Below are 16,032 nucleotides of genomic sequence, written 5' to 3'. Positions count from 1 at the left end.
GAAGGGACAAGAAAAGAAACAGGGAGCCAGTCAATACTACCTAGAAAGGAAGTGCGGTTATTGTTTTTAAAGATGAGATAAATGAATACATTCAGTTGAGGAGCCAGAAAGGCTGAATATACAAGAGATAAGGGAAAACCAGTGATGTAACATTCCTGAGAAGACAAAAGGGAATGGAATTCAAGGTTTAGGTAGAAAGACTGGTTTTAGGGAAAAGAAAAGAAGAAAGAATGCATATGGCTGTATATAAGTTTGGTTTGTTTGGTAGCAGGAAATTTAGAAGTTCTGGCCTGATGGCTTCTATTTATTTTGTGTGCAGTAGAAAGTAAGGTAATGAACAAAAGAGTGGGGCAACTTGAGGATATGGAATTTATGTAGTGCAGGCAATGTGTACAAGACATTTATTTTGTGCAAAGCATGGTGTGAAGAACTTTGAAGCATATGGAGGAAAATAAAAGCAGATCTTTGCGCCTACAGTTAGTTAAGATAACCTATACAAAAGTGACTATAACTACAAGCAGATGTAATTAACAAAACAGTCATGAGAGCTCAAGGGAGATAGAGATTACTTCCTTTGGTAGAAAACAGGAGGAGAGTTAATAAAGACAAAGTGGTAGGACTGCACAGAAATGACAAGTTTTGGTTGGAATCTAGGGTGTGTAAGGGAGTAATAGGAAATCATGTAAAAAAGGAAGATCTGAAAATGACTGTAGAGAATGTTAAATGTCAGGCTCAGAATTTTGGACTTTATAATAAATGGAAAGGCAATGGCCACTCTCACCACTTTTATTCAACATAGTACTGGAGGTCCTAGCCATGGCAATCAGACAACACAAAGAGATAAAAGGCATCCAGATTGGTAAGGAAGAAGTTAAACTCTATTTGCAGATGACATGATATTATACATAGAAAAGCCTAAAGAATCCATCAAAAAACTACTAGAACTAATAACTGAATTCAACAAAGTTGCAGGATACAAAACTAATACAGAGAAATCTGTTGCATTCCTATACACTAACAACAAACTAGCAGAAAGAGAAATCAGGAAAACAATTCCATTTACAATTAGATAAAAAAGAATAAAATACCTAGGAATAAACCTAACCAAGGAAGTGAAAGACCTTTACTCTGAAAACTACAAGACACTCATGAAAGAAATTAAAGAAGACACCAATAAATGGAAATCTATCCCAAGCTCAAGGATAGGAAGGATTAATATTGTCAAAATGGCCGTCATGCCCAAAGCAATTTTCAGATTCAATGCAATCTGTATTAAAATACCAACAGCATTCCTCAATGAACTAGAACAAATAGTTCTAAAATTCATATGGAACCACAGAGGACGCTGAATATCCAAAGCAATCCTGAGAAAAAAGAACAAAGCTGGGGGGATTATACTCCCTGACTTCAAGCTGTACTACAATGCTACAGTAATCAAAACAATTTGATACTGGCACAAGAACAGACCCAAATAGATAATGGAATAGAATAGAGAGCCCAGATATAAACCCATGTGTATAGGGTCTATTAATATATGATAAAGGAGCCATGGATATACAATAGGGAAATGACAGTCTCTCTAACAACTGGTGTTGGCAAAACTAGACAGTTATACATAAGAGAATGAAACTTGATAATGGTCTAACTCCATATACAAAAGTAAACTTGAAATGGCTCAAAGACTTGAATGTAAGTCATGAAACCATAAAACTCTTAGAAGAAAACACAGGCAAAAATCTCTTGACTATAAACATGAGCAATTTTTTCCTGGACACATCTCCTTGGGCAAGGGAAACAAAATAAAAAATAAACAAGTGGGACTACATCCAACTAAAAAGCTTCTATATAGCAAAGGACACCATCAGTAGAACAAAAAGCTATCCTACAATATGGGAGAATATATTTGTAAGTGACTCATCTGATAAGGGGTTAATATCCAAAATACAAAAGAAACTCATGCCTCAACACCCAAAAAACAAATAGCCTGATTAAAAAATGGGTAGATGAACTGAACAGACATTTCTCCAAAGAAATACAGATGGCCAATAAGCACATGAAAAGATGCTCCACACTGCTCATCATCAGGGAAATTAAAATCAAAACCACAATGAGATATCACCTCACACCAGTTAGAATAGCCACTATCCAAAAGACAAGACACAACAAATGCTGGTGAGGATGTGGAGAAACAGAAACCCTCCTGCACTGTTGATGGGACTTCAACTTGGTGCAACAAATGTGGAAAGCAGTATGGAGGTTCCTCAAAAAACTTCAAATAGAAATACCATTTGACCTAGTAATTCTACTCTTAGGAATTTACCCAAAGAAAACTAGATCCCTGATTCAAAAAGACATATGTACCCCTATGTTTATTGCTGTACTGTTTGCAATAGCCAAGACACGGAAGCAACCTAAGTGTCCATTAATAGATGAATGGATAAAGAAGATGTGTTACATATACACAATGAAATATTATTCAGACATAAAAAGACAGAAATCCTGCTATTTGCAACAATGTGGATGGGTCTAGAGGGTATTATGCTCAGTGAAGTAAGTCAGGTGGAGAAGGACAAATACCATATGATTTTCCTTATTTGTGGAATTTAAAAACAAAGCAAAATCAAATGAATAAAACAGCAGTAGACTCACAGACACTGAGAGGTGACTAGTGATTACCATGGAGGAGGGGTTTGGGTAGGGTGGGGAGGGTAAGGAGGGCAAAGGGGATAAAGGGGCACAAAAATTCTCAATCATAATATAAGTTGGTCACAGCGATACTACTATAGCATGGAGAATATAGTCAGTGATTCTGTAACATCTATTTTTACAGATAGTAACTACACTAGAAGGGATGAGGATTTAATAATACGGGTAACTGTTGAACCACTGTGTTAAACCAATATAAGATGTATATCAATGATATTTCAATAAAAAAAAAAGAGAGAAGCTAAAGATGTCTTCACCCAAAGTGATTATAAGCTACTTACAGGCAAAATCTGTGTATATAGTATCTGTTTTTTCTGGTGCTAAGCACAGTGTCCAGCATGGAGTAGGTAATCAACAAATGCTTGATGAATTTAACCGGATTTGGGAATCATTCATATAAACACAATTGTTATGGCAGATGAAAGCATTAGAGGGAAGAATACAGAAGTGAGTAGATGATAAAATCTAAATGCCTACATAAGACGTTAAATAGAGGCCAACACAGAAATAAAAGGAAAAGCCAGGAGAAAACAGAATAGGGTCAGAAGAGTGCAATATCACAGAAGTTCAGAGAGATCAAAGTTTCAGGAAGAAAAGAATAATCAGCAGTATCAAATGCTGAAAGAGGTCAAGATGGGGAAGGACTGAGAGCTACCAAATTTGATGATTATGTGGAATTCAGTGATCTTTGAGAAAGCAGTTTTAGGACAATACTAACAAGTTAGTATTATGAGGTTAAACTGAGAGAACAGATAATTTTCAAATGGAGATAAATTCATCAAGATTATGGTTTAGGTTATGAAGAGCTTTCCAGAGAGACTAACTATCTTGGGCTTCCCTTGTTTATAGTGTTTTGGATGACCACACTAAAAGGGCTTTAATATGCTCTAATTTAATGTCTCAAGTTGCTGATAAAGGTTTCAAGCACAGTGATACCAACATCTGTACTGTAGAGAAGCATTTAGATAAAATTAAATTTCTTTTGGAAAAGTGTTTAAAATACTTACCTATTTCCACCTCAGTTAGACAGTTATCAATCTTCTTAAGTATGTTGTCCATCTCATCTATCCTTATCTGAAGTTTTTCTCTCTCATTCTAAACACAAAATATTATAGACGGTCAATTTGAAACCCCCAAACAAAACATTGTAACATTATGAATGGTTCAAACTGGTGGTTTAACTGCTATGCCTAAATTATGAACGGGTAAATCTTAAAATAAAAGTCACAGCTTCAAGTCTGGACATAAAGTTTTTAAAAATACATACACAACAGATTAATATAAATTCATTCTTTGTACTTTCCTTTATTCTAGCATTTCCATGTAATATAAGATGTTAATATATATTGCTTAAAAGATGTTCTATTGTCAAATAAATACAGGGAACATTGGCCAAATAGAATTAGAGAATTTTTTTCTTCTTAGACTTAAAAAAAAGTCTGGCTTTAGACTACGCTACTATATTTCTCCAAAAAGGGGATACGACATGTAGCATATCCCTAACTTACACCAACAGGCAGCTTTTTTATAAAAAGCCTTTCTGAAAGAAGGATCATTTTGGAAAATGCTACTTTAAATACATATACATACATCACTACTGAGTATAGACTATGAGGAAGATACCACTACAGCATAGTCCTTAGCAATAGAAAATCAGGATTCTACATTGTTGTATTTCAATATGCATAATAGATAACAAATATGAGATGAGATATAGGCCTGTATTAGTAATTATATTCTAGAATTACTCAAGATTTCAGGATTTGCCACTTTTGATAAATTGAACTCCACCTCTTATGAAGAATATTAAGTTTTTGTCCAATTCTCATTCACATATCTCCTAAGGGACATTTTTCATATTCTATAACCACTATAGTTTTAATAGATCTTTCTTTCTATGCTATTAACTGTCTCAAATTACCTGAGCTGACTGCACCAGCTTGCTGTAGAGAGCCACTTTTCCTTGGTGAGTGAAGACTTTAGTCATCTTGGTAAAACCTGATTTTATTTTGTTCAGGTAAATTCCAAAGGCCTTCAGCTGTAAAGAAAAATTAAAGGCAACACTGCACTAAAACAAATGATTTAGAAAAGGCAAATGTTCTGGTAAGGCTGGTTCAGCTGCTATGTGCTAAGCTTGCCCATCCTAGACTGATGGCACAGCACTTCTCATTTGCAAATTTAATTCCATTTAATAGTTTGAGAACAGAACCAAAGATTTCAATTTTGATTCCTGTTTTTAATTCACATATCCATATTATAAATTAGAAAATGATAGCCTCTAGTTAACAGAACTCCCTTTTAACACACTAGAGCACATAAAAAATGAGTTACTTATTTATCAGTTAAAGAAAATCTTTTCTTCATCTAAATCAAAGTGAAAGGCAAACAAGGGAACTAAATAAACTTCGAATATATTTCAATATTGAATTGATCGTTTCAGATTTGAAAAGATTACATATTAATAATTGTTACAATTAAAACTTTGGAAAAATATAACACCTGAGAAGTTATAGAACTCATTGCCAATTACCAATTAACAGTTACTTATTTCACAATAAACATTGTTCAGAATGTCTATACTGATTCCCATTCAGAAAATGAGACAAGAGTACCTCCTCATCAGAGCAGTGTCTCATTTTTTCCCACAGATTTCTATTTACATCAGTCAACAGTTTATCTTGGTTCAATGTAGAAAGCTTTAATCTAAAATATAGAAAAGTTAATTAGCACAGGGTCGGAAGTCAGCTAACTCAGATATACAGGCATAATTAATTTATTTCTTCCTAGTTCTTTTCCACATAAAGAGGGAATTCACTCAAGAATAGCAGCCAGCTTGATTACTTCAATAGAATAGTTCAAGAATGTTATGACTCAAAAAAACTTCCCTCACAAACAGAATTTTGTACCTCATCTCAATGTATCAACTTTTTCCAACATGAAAATATGTTGCTTACAAGAATCCTAAAGGCCTATCAATGCGTAATTGTTATGAAGTTTTAAGTAAATGTTGCCAATTCAGTTAAGTCTTACCTCACCTTTATAGAATAGAATTTATAACAGTAGCAAAGTTATATATTAGTCTCCTGTTAACAAGCAGAAAGAAATACATTTTTATCAAGAGTTAGAAGATACTATACAAAGGCACACAGCTGTAAAATCAAATAGTAGGAGACACCCAACTCTTTTAAACAACATGAAGATAGAAACTTGCCGGTCTTGTTCAGTGATGAATCCCGGTACTTAATATAGTGGCTGGCACAAAGTAGATGCTGAGTATGTATTTGTTGAATGAACAAGCTACAATCAGACAAATCTGCAGTATAGCTGATTTAACAACATCTTAAATTTCTAGTTTTAGAACTACATAATTCTTAAAACATCATTTATGTTTGTTGGATTGGTTTCAGTTAAGTTGGGTAGTTCTAGGTAAGTATGATATAAACATTATTTTGGGTTACAAGCCCTGATTTACCACAGGTATCTAGTATACCTAATTTGCAAATTGGTCTACACAATTTACATATACTAAAGCACTTAGCTATCGTATGGGTAAAACCATGTTCTTTTATACATGCAAATCAAGGACAAATGTGATAAAATTATAAACCAAAGGCAATTTTGATTTTAGGCACCAAATATAAATATCTAAAGTGTACTATCTTCTTTTGAAAATGTTCTTTTGCAATGAATTTATGATATCATAATCTAATAATATATATTAAGGACCTACTGTTTGCTAAAAATGGCATAAAAACATTTTATATACACTATTTTTACTGCTCTTTTCTACTTTACTTTCTATTTATTATTATTACCTTCAAAGTATGGATTTGGAAACAAAGGTTAAATAACTTATTTAGTGTTGTAGCCAGGACTGATTTTTAATCTGTTTCACTACAAAGCTGAAACTCCTACATAACAAATCACAGCACCAATTAATGCAATCAACTTTTTCCTATACCAGTGTTATTCTAATCAAAACCTTACCACACAGATTATGAATCCATCCAACAAAATACACACAAAAAAATGAAAGCTTTCATACTCTTCAATCTTTTGGCGAAGAACCCCACAATCTTCTCTATAAATCTGTATCTTGGGTCGGTAAACATATTGACTTAACATCAGGTCTTCTGGAGTAGGTGATGTGTTTATAGTAAACTGAAAAAAAAAGTCAGTCCCTCAAAACTGGTGTTTTAAGGACAAAACCATATTCAAGAACTGTTTCAATTTTCAGAGCTTATTTTAAAAAGTTCTACAAATAAAAATTTGAATATTAAATTCATACACCTGGTAAAGTAGTAGTTGGAATTTGAATTCAAGTTTCTGACAGCAAAGTATATTTCACACAGATGTTTAGTGGAATTGTGGATGTTCCACTAGTATGAGATTGAAAGTGGTTTGAAAATGGCTATGCATTATTTGTCAAGTATACCTCAATAAAGCTGAAAAAAAAATGGCTATGCATTATTTTAAGAAATTCCAGATCTAAAAATTCTAATTTACCAGGAAGCCCTTCACTAAAAGAAAAGAGATGTCAGTTTCATAGATTAAGAAAGAAAAGAGATGTCAGTTTCACAGATAATCGTTTTCTATTTCTGTTCTCTAGCCCTAATCCTTACTTGTATCCCAGGTTGAACTCAAACTTTTCCAGCATTGGTAAGATAAAGCAGAAAAAATTTGTTTTTTTAAAGAATGTCTTACAGCTCTAATCCAGTGACTTTTGCTGTCCTTGATGCAATATTGAAAAAGCCAAGTCAGTTCCTTACACCACACTACATATAAAAACAAAACAAAACCTCACAACTGTCCACTTTTCATAGGCAGTATGGCACAGAGTAAGTCATTTTGCCACTCTCAGATTTGGTCTCCTCATCTATAAAATGGGCATAATATTGACCAGTGTCTTAAGATTATAGTAAAAATTTCTTTAAAAAGATACCCAAGCCCAGGGTCTGCTAAAGTAATCTAAGAAATGTTATCGTCCTCTCATTCTCCCCTTTTAGTTGATAATTAAAAGGAAGTAACTGAATGAAATTTTAACTTCCTTCTTCTCCCCTTATACGTCTTCTAGCAGATGTGCTAAGAAAGTATAAAGTTAAGTGTCAAAAGCAATTATAATTGAACTTGACTAATTTCTAAAAAGTATTTTTAAGGCTAGATTTATTAATAAAAATCAAAATGCTATGTATGCACTGGCTCAAAAAGAAATGGCAACGCTAGAACCCAGATCATGTCTTCTAAACACTGTTTTCTCACTCAAAGAAATCAGGCCTCCTTGAGAAAATGGCTAATTGCCTTCATAAAGGAGCCAAATACCTGAAGGAATATTTCTCTTTACAGAAGAATTTGGACAATTAATCACAAAGGAATGATAGAATTAGTTTACAACCACTACTACTTTACAATTCCTAATGAATTACTAGATGTATATAATGATCATTAATGGCTGCCTATACATCACATCATCACCAGACATTATCTATCTCCTGACGGAAGTACAACTATAAAGTAAACTTGAAAAAAAACACCTTGAATACGACAGAGCCTCTGCCACTTTACAGAAATTAAACAGGGCAGAGAGGAACACATTAAAATGGACGTCTGGGTATGCACAACTGGCAAAATCCATACTACAGGAAAAATCTTGTTTCTTTATTTAAAAAAAAGATGGAGAGAGACAGAGAGAGATGGAAAGGGACCTTATAGTTTAAAAGACAATTAGGAGTGACATATAAACCAATTATAATGTGTGGACCTCTTTTGGGCCTCAATTTAACAAACTGGAAAACAACACATAAAGCAATCAGGGAAATATAAATACTGACTGAATAATTATTTTTTAAGGTATGATTATGGTATTTGGAAGAGTTCTTAACATAAAGCAATCAGGGAAATATAAATACTGACTGAATAATTATTTTTTAAGGTATGATTATGGTATTTGGAAGAGTTCTTAACTGAAATACTTATGAATTGAGACAGCCTGGGATTTGCTTCAACATAACAGGGGTGGGGAGGTAGGGAAATACAGACACAAAACAAGAATTGGTCATTTTTGAAGTTTGGTGATAGATACATGAGGAGTTCACTAAGCTACTGTCTATTTTTGTATGTTTGAAATTTTCTATATTAATATTTTTTTTAAAGGGTAGGTTTCCTCTTCAACCTTCATAAACACAAAGTGAAACACAGGACCCATGTTCCCAGAGATCCAGGAATGCAAGGGTATGAGGCTCATGCACTTGGGGTACACACTGAATGCAATCACCCATGCTGTATGAAATAGACAGGTTAATTTGATGCACCCAGAGCCCAAGACCACATACATAAGCCACTCTCTTTGCTTGACTTATCTTTCGATTAAGTGTCCAATTCACGCACAATTAGCTTGTGGGTATTTCAGGCTGGTAGGACACCTGCAGTAGTTCCTCAACCTCATAAGTTACAGTACTTCATCCAGAGCCACTTCATGGGCATGCAGGGTGTCATGGAGCATCACAGCAGCACCTTTTGCTAGTGCTGCCTGCTGAGCCTCTACGACTACACATGTACATGGGTGCTGTACAAGTGTCTTTGAGGGCTAGCACACATCTCCCCACCTGCCTCAAGAACACTCTTCCAGTTCCACCCTAAGAGGGACTCACAGTCATCTAAGTCCTGCAACAGATGCCCATAGCTGGGAACCTCATTTTCCATGGTCCATATGTACTCCATCTTTAGGCCTTTCCCTAATTTAGGATTTTTAAATTTCTTTCCTGAGATAGCATGAATTCTCTTTCTGTCTTGGTGGGTTTGTTCCCAGATCTATTTCCCTAACACTGGCCTCCCCTGAGAGGAAAGGGTAAGATTCATAACCTCAACAGTTAGCTCCTGAGATATCATCTCCTTTTTTCACCCTGCCAGCATCCTCTCTGCTCCTATCCTTCCCTTTGGCTCTCCTCTGCTTTCTCCTGGTCCACTGATACTTTCTGCTTTTCCTACGAAAAAGGTGTACTCTGGGTGTACACCTAGACTCCTTTCAACTTCTCATCTACAGCTGAGGCAAGAGGATTCTAGAGGGAAGGGACAGCTATGGTGTATAAGAATAGTGAGGTGGGAGACCCAAAAGATGTGTGCCCATCTTCCCAGTTTCCATATTTGACTTACTTTTCCCATTTAGATATACAATACTCCTGGAATGTATTTTCTTTTAAACAGTTTTATTGAGACTGAATTCACACATCATATAATTAATTGATTTAAGTGTACAATTAAATGATTTCTTAAAAGTGTATTCAGGGCTCTGCAACCACTGACCACAATCTAAGTTTAGAGCATTTTCACCTCCACTAAAAGAAGATGAAATAGCCACCATTCTCCTCCATCCCCATCCCAGTCCCAAGTATCCACTAATTAGTTCACTTTTTGGCTATAAGGAATAACATTCATGTACAAGTTTTGTGTGCATGCATGTACTGAATTCTCATGGGTATACACCTAAAAGTGGAACTGATTGATCATGTTTCATGTTTAACTTTTTTAAAATTCATTTTGTTATCATTAATCTACAATTACATGAAAAACATTATGTTTACTAGACTTCCCCCTTCACCAAGTCCCCCCCCACAAACCCCATTACAGTCACTGTCAATCAGAGTAGTAAGATGCTGTAGAATCACTACTTGTCTTCTCTGTGTTGCACAGCCCTCCCTATGCCCCCCCACCACATTATACATGCTAATCAAAAGATCCCCTTTCTTTTTCCCCACCCTTATCCCTCTCTTCCCATCCATCCTCCTCAGTCCCTTTCCCTTTGGCAACTGTTAGTCCATTCTTGGGTTCTGTGATTCTGCTGCTGCTTTGTTCTTCAGTTTTTATTTGTTCTTATACTCCATATACAAGTGAAATCATTTGGTACTTGTCTGTCTCATCCTGGCTTATTTCACTGAGCATAATACCCTGTAGCTCCACCCATGTTGTTGCAAATGGTAGGATTTGTTTTCTTCTAATGGCTGAATAATATTCCATTGTGTACATGTACTACATCTTCTTTATCCATTCATCTACTGATGGACACTTAGGTTGCTTCCATTTCTTGGCTATTGTAAATAGTGCAGCAATAAACATAGCGGTGCATCTGTCTTTTTCAAACTGGGCTCCTGCATTCTTAGGGTAAATTCCTAGAAGTGGAATTCCTGGGTCAAATGGTCTTTCTATTTTGACCTTTTTGAGGAACCTCAATACTGCTTTCCACAATGGTCGAACTAATTTACATTCCCACCAGCAGTGTAGGAGGGTTCCCCTTTCTCCACAATCTCGCTAACATTTGTTGTTTGGATGGTGGTGATCCTTACTGGTGTGAGGTGATATTTCATTGTGGTTTTAATTTGCATTTCTCTGATGACTAGCGATGTGGAGCATCTTTTCATGTGTCTGTTGGCCATGTGAATTTCTTCCTTGGAGAACTGTCTGTTCAGCTCCTCTGCCCATATTTTAATTGGATTGTTTTGCTTTTTGTTTGTTGAGGTGTGTGAGCTCTTTATATATTTTGAATGTCAAGCCTTTATTGGGTCTGTCATTTATGAATATATTCTCCCATACTGTAGGGTATCTTTTTGTTCTATTGACGGTGTCCTTTGCTGTACAGAATCTTTCCAGCTTGATATAGTCCCACTTGTTCATTTTTGCTTTTGTTTCCCTTGCCCAGGGAGATATGTTCATGAAGAAGTCACTCATGTTTATGTCCAAGAGAGTTTTGCCTATGTTTTTTTCTAAGAGTTTTATGGTTTCATGACTTACATTCAGGTCTTTGATCCATTTCGAATTCACTTTTGTGTATGGGGTTAGACAGTGATCCAGTCTCTTACATGTAGCTGTCCAGTTTTGCCAGCACCATCTGTTGAAGAGACTGTCATTTTCCCATTGCATGTCCATGGCTCCTTTATCATATATTATTTGACCATATATGTTTGGGTTAATGTCTGGAGTTCCTATTCTGGTCCACTGGTCTGTGGCTCTGTTCTTGTGCCAGTACCAAACTGTCTTGATTACTGTGGCTTTGTAGTAGAGCTTCAAGTTGGGGAGTGAGATCCCCCCACTTTATTCTTCCTTCTCAGGATTACTTTGGCTATTTGGGGTCTTTGATGGTTCCATATGAATTTTAGAACTATGTGTTCCAGTTCATTGAAGAATGCTGTTGGTAATTTGATAGGGATTGCATCGAATCTGTATATTGCTTTGGGCAGAATGGCCATTTTGACGATATTAATTCTTCCTAGCCAAGAGCATGGGATGAGTTTCCGTTTGTTAGTGTCCTCTCTAATTTCGCTTAAAAGTGTCTTATAGTTTTCAGGGTATAGGTCTTTCACTTCCTTGGTTAGGTTTATTCCTAAGTATTCTATTCTTTTTGGTGCAATTGTGAATGGAATTGTTTTCCTGATTTCTCTTTCTATTAGTTCATTGTTAGTGTATAGGAAAGCCACAGATTTCTGTGTGTTAATTTTGTATCCTGCAACTTTGCTGAATTCTGATATTAGTTCTAGTAGTTTTGGAGTGAATTCTTTAGGGTTTTTTATGTACAATATTATGTCATCTGCAAATAGTGACAGTTTAACTTCTTCTTTACCAATTTGAATTCCTTGTATTTCTTTGTTTTGTCTAATTGCCGTGGCTAGGACCTCCAGTACTATGTTGAATAACAGTGGGGAGAGTAGGCATCCCTTTCTTGTTCCCAATCTCAGGAAAAGCTGTCAGCTTCTCGCTGTTCAGTATAATGTTGGTTGTGGGTTTATCATATATGGCTTTTATTATGTTGAGGTACTTGCCCTCTATGCCCATTTTGTTGAGAGTTTTTCTCATGAATAGATGTTGAATTTTGTTGAATGCCTTTTCAGCATCTATGGAGATGATCATGTGGTTTTTGTCCTTCTTTTTGTTGATGTGGTGGATGATGTTGATGAATTTTCGATTATTGTACCATCCTTGCATCCCTGGGATGAATCCCACTTGGTCATGGTGTATGATCCTCTTGATGTATTTTTGAATTCAGTTTGCTAATAATATTTTGTTGCTAATAATATTTTTGCATCTACGTTCATCAGGGATATTGGTCTGTAATTTTCCTTTTTGGTGGGGTTTTTGCCTGGTTTTGGTATTAGGGTGATGTTGGCTTCATAGAATGAGTTTAGGAGCATTCCCTCCTCTTCTATTTTTTGGAAAATGTTAAGGAGAATGCGTGTTATGTCTTCTCTGTATGTCTGATAAAATTCTGAGGTAAATCCATCTGGCCCGGGGGTTTTGTTCTTGGGTAGTTTTTTTATTACCGCTTCAATTTCTTTGCTGATAATTGTTTTGTTTAGATTTTTCTGTTTCTTCCTTGGTCAGCCTTGGAAGGTTGTATTTTTCTAGGAATTTGTCCATTTCTTCTAAGTTTTCCAGCTTGTTAGCATGTAGGTTTTCATAGTATTCTCTAATAATTCTTTGTATTTCTGTGGGGTCCGTTGTGATGTTTCCTTACTCATTTCTGATTCTGTTGATCTGTGTTGATTCTCTTTTTCTCTTAATAAGTCTGGCTAATCAATTTTGTTTATTTTCTCAAGGAACCAGCTCTTGGTTTCATGGATTTTTTTCAATTGTTTTATTCTTCTCAATTGTATTTATTTCTTCTCTGATCTTTATTATGTCCCTCCTTCTCCTGAGTTCAGGCCTCATTTGTTCTTCTTTTTCCAAATTCGATAATTGTGACGGTAGAATATTCATTTGGATTTGTTCTTCCTTCTTTAAATATGCCTGGATTGCTATGTACTTTCCTCTTAAGACTGCTTTTGCTGTGTCGCACAGAAGTTGGGGCTTTGTGTTGTCATTGTTATTTGTTTTCATATATTGCTTGATCTCTATTTTAATTTGGTTGTTGATCCATTGATTATTTAGGAGCATGTTTTTAAGCCTCCATGTGTTTGTGGGTCTTTTTGCTTTCTTCGTACGATTTAGTTCCAGTTTTATACCTTTGTGGTCTGAAAAGTTGGTTGGTAGAATCTTTTGGAATTTACTGAGGCTCTTTTTGTGGCCTAGTATGTGGTCTATTCTGGAGAATGTTCCTTGTGCACTTGAGAAGAATGTGTATCCTGTTGCTTTTGGATGTAGAATTCTATAGATGACTATTAGATCCATCTGTTCTAGTGTGCTGTTCAGTGCCTCTGTGTCGTTACTTATTTTCTATCTGGTGGATCTGTCCTTTGGAGTGAATGGTGTGTTGAAGTCTCCTAAAATGAATGCATTGCATTCTATTTCCTCCTTTAGTTCTGTTAGTATTTGTTTCACATATGCTGATGCTCCTGTGTTGGGTGCATATACATTTATAATGGTTATATCCTCTTATTGGACTGACCCTTTTATCATTATGCAATGTCCTTCTTTATCTATTGTTACTTTATTTTTTTTGAAGTCTATTTAGTCTGATACTAGTATTGCAACACCTGCTTTTTTCTCCCTGTTGTTTGCATGAAATATCTTCTTCCATCCCTTGACTTTTAGCCTGTGCATGTCTTTGGGTTTGAGGTCTCTTGTAAGCAGCATATAGATGGGTCTTGTTTTTTTATCCATTCAATGACTCTCTGTCTTTTGATTGGTGCGTTCAGTCCATTTATATTTAGGGTGATTATCGATAGGTATGTACTTATTGCCATTGCAGGCTTTAGATTCGTGGTTACCAAAGGTTCAAGATTAATTTCCTTACTATCTAAGAGTCTAACTTAACTCACTTAGTATGCTGTTACAAACACAATCTAAAGGTTCTTTTCTATTTCTCCTCCTTTTTCTTCCTCCTTCATTCTTTATATATTAAGTATCAAATTCTGTACTTTTTGTCTATCCCTTGATTGACTTTGGGGATAATTAATTTAATTTTGCATTTGCTTCGTAATTACCTGTTCTACTTTCTTTACTGTGGTTTTATTACCTCTGGTCACAGCTATTCAACCTTAGGAACACTTCCATCTATAGCAGTCCCTCAAAAATAGACTGTAGGGATGGTTTGTGGGAGGCAAATTCTCTCAGCTTTTGCTTATCTGGAAATTGTTTAATCCCTCCTTCAAATTTAAATGATAATCTTGCTGGATAAAGTAATCTTGGTTCTAGGCCCTTCTTCTTCATGGCATTAAATATATCATGCCACTCCCTTCTGGCCTATAAGGTTTCTGCTGAGAAGTCTGATGTTAGCCTGATGGGCTGTCCTTTGTATGTGATCTTATTTCTGTCTCTGCCTGCTTTTAACAGTCTGTCCTTATCCTTGATCTTTTCCATTTTAATTACTATGTGTCTTGGTGTTGTCTTCCTTGGGTCCCTTGTGTTGGGAGATCTGTGGATCTGCATGGCCAGATTGGTGAAGTTTTCAGCAACTACCTACTCAAAGACACTTTCTATCCCTTTCTCTCTCTCTTCTTCTTCTGGTATCCCTATAATGCAAATATTGCTCCATTTGGATTGGTCACACAGTTCTCTCAATATTCTTTCATTCTTAGAGATCCTTTTTTCTCTCTGTGCTTCAGCTTCTTTGTATTTGTATTTCTCTTCTCTAGTTTGTGTTTCACTTATCGTCTCCTCCACCGTATCCAACCTGCTTTAATACCCTCCATCATGCTCTTGAATGATTGGATCTCCGACCTGAATTAGTTCCTGAGTTCTTGGATGTCTTTCCATACCTCCATTAGCATGTTGATGATTTTTATTTTGAACTCCCTTTTAGGAAGAGTCACGAGATCCATATCATTTAAATCTTTCTCGGGAGTTGTATTAATAATTTTACTCTGGACCAGGTTTCTTTGGTGTTTCATATTTGTATATGGCGCCCTCTAGTGTCCAGAAGCTCAATTTTGGAGCTGCTCAGCTCCTGAAGCAATGTTGGAGGTGGTATTGGTGCCTGGGGGAAGGAAAGAGCTGTTCCCTGCTTCCTAGATGCTGTGCCTGTCTCCACTGCCTGAACCAGTGGGCCGAGCACACAGGTATAGCTTTTGTCTCAGGGCTGCCAGATATGGATCCCTGCTTTCCACAAGCAGCCAGAATCCCAGTCTCTCCAGGAACTCCGCCTGTCCCAGCTTTCCAACTCTGTAATCAGAAGAATATGATGAAAGCACCATGAAATGTAGGTTTGTGCTTCCAGCGCAGATCTCCAGAGCTAGTTATTCAGCAGTCCCAAGCCTTCCACTCCTTCCCTGCTCAGTTTCTCTTCCTCCCGCTGGTGAGCTGGGGTCGGGGAAGGGCTTGGGTCCCGCAGAGCCACAGCTCTGGTACGTGACCCCATTCAGTGAGGTCTGCTCTTTTCTCCAGGTGTATGCAGTCTGGTGCTGT

The 16,032-nt window shown here is 36.2% G+C and overlaps 1 protein-coding gene across 4 annotated transcripts in view; it reads right to left on the bottom strand.

The window, feature by feature from the left end:
• KNL1 (kinetochore scaffold 1) overlaps positions 1 to 16,032 on the bottom strand; it is a 113,147-nt gene that overhangs the window by 23,430 nt on the left and 73,685 nt on the right. For all 4 annotated transcript variants that reach the window (XM_037018982.2, XM_073211645.1, XM_037018984.2 and 1 more), the window contains exons 14-17: positions 6,752 to 6,867; positions 5,319 to 5,409; positions 4,628 to 4,744; positions 3,714 to 3,801 (exon numbers count right to left, since the gene is read on the bottom strand). In XM_037018982.2, the coding sequence (XP_036874877.2) occupies positions 3,714 to 3,801; positions 4,628 to 4,744; positions 5,319 to 5,409; positions 6,752 to 6,867 (412 nt within the window). The remainder of the gene's footprint in view (positions 1 to 3,713; positions 3,802 to 4,627; positions 4,745 to 5,318; positions 5,410 to 6,751; positions 6,868 to 16,032) is intronic.

The sequence above is a fragment of the Manis javanica genome, chromosome 8 (assembly GCF_040802235.1).
Source record: "Manis javanica isolate MJ-LG chromosome 8, MJ_LKY, whole genome shotgun sequence".
Classification (NCBI taxonomy): Eukaryota; Metazoa; Chordata; class Mammalia; order Pholidota; family Manidae; genus Manis; species Manis javanica.
This window is presented reverse-complemented; position numbering and strand designations above follow the sequence as displayed.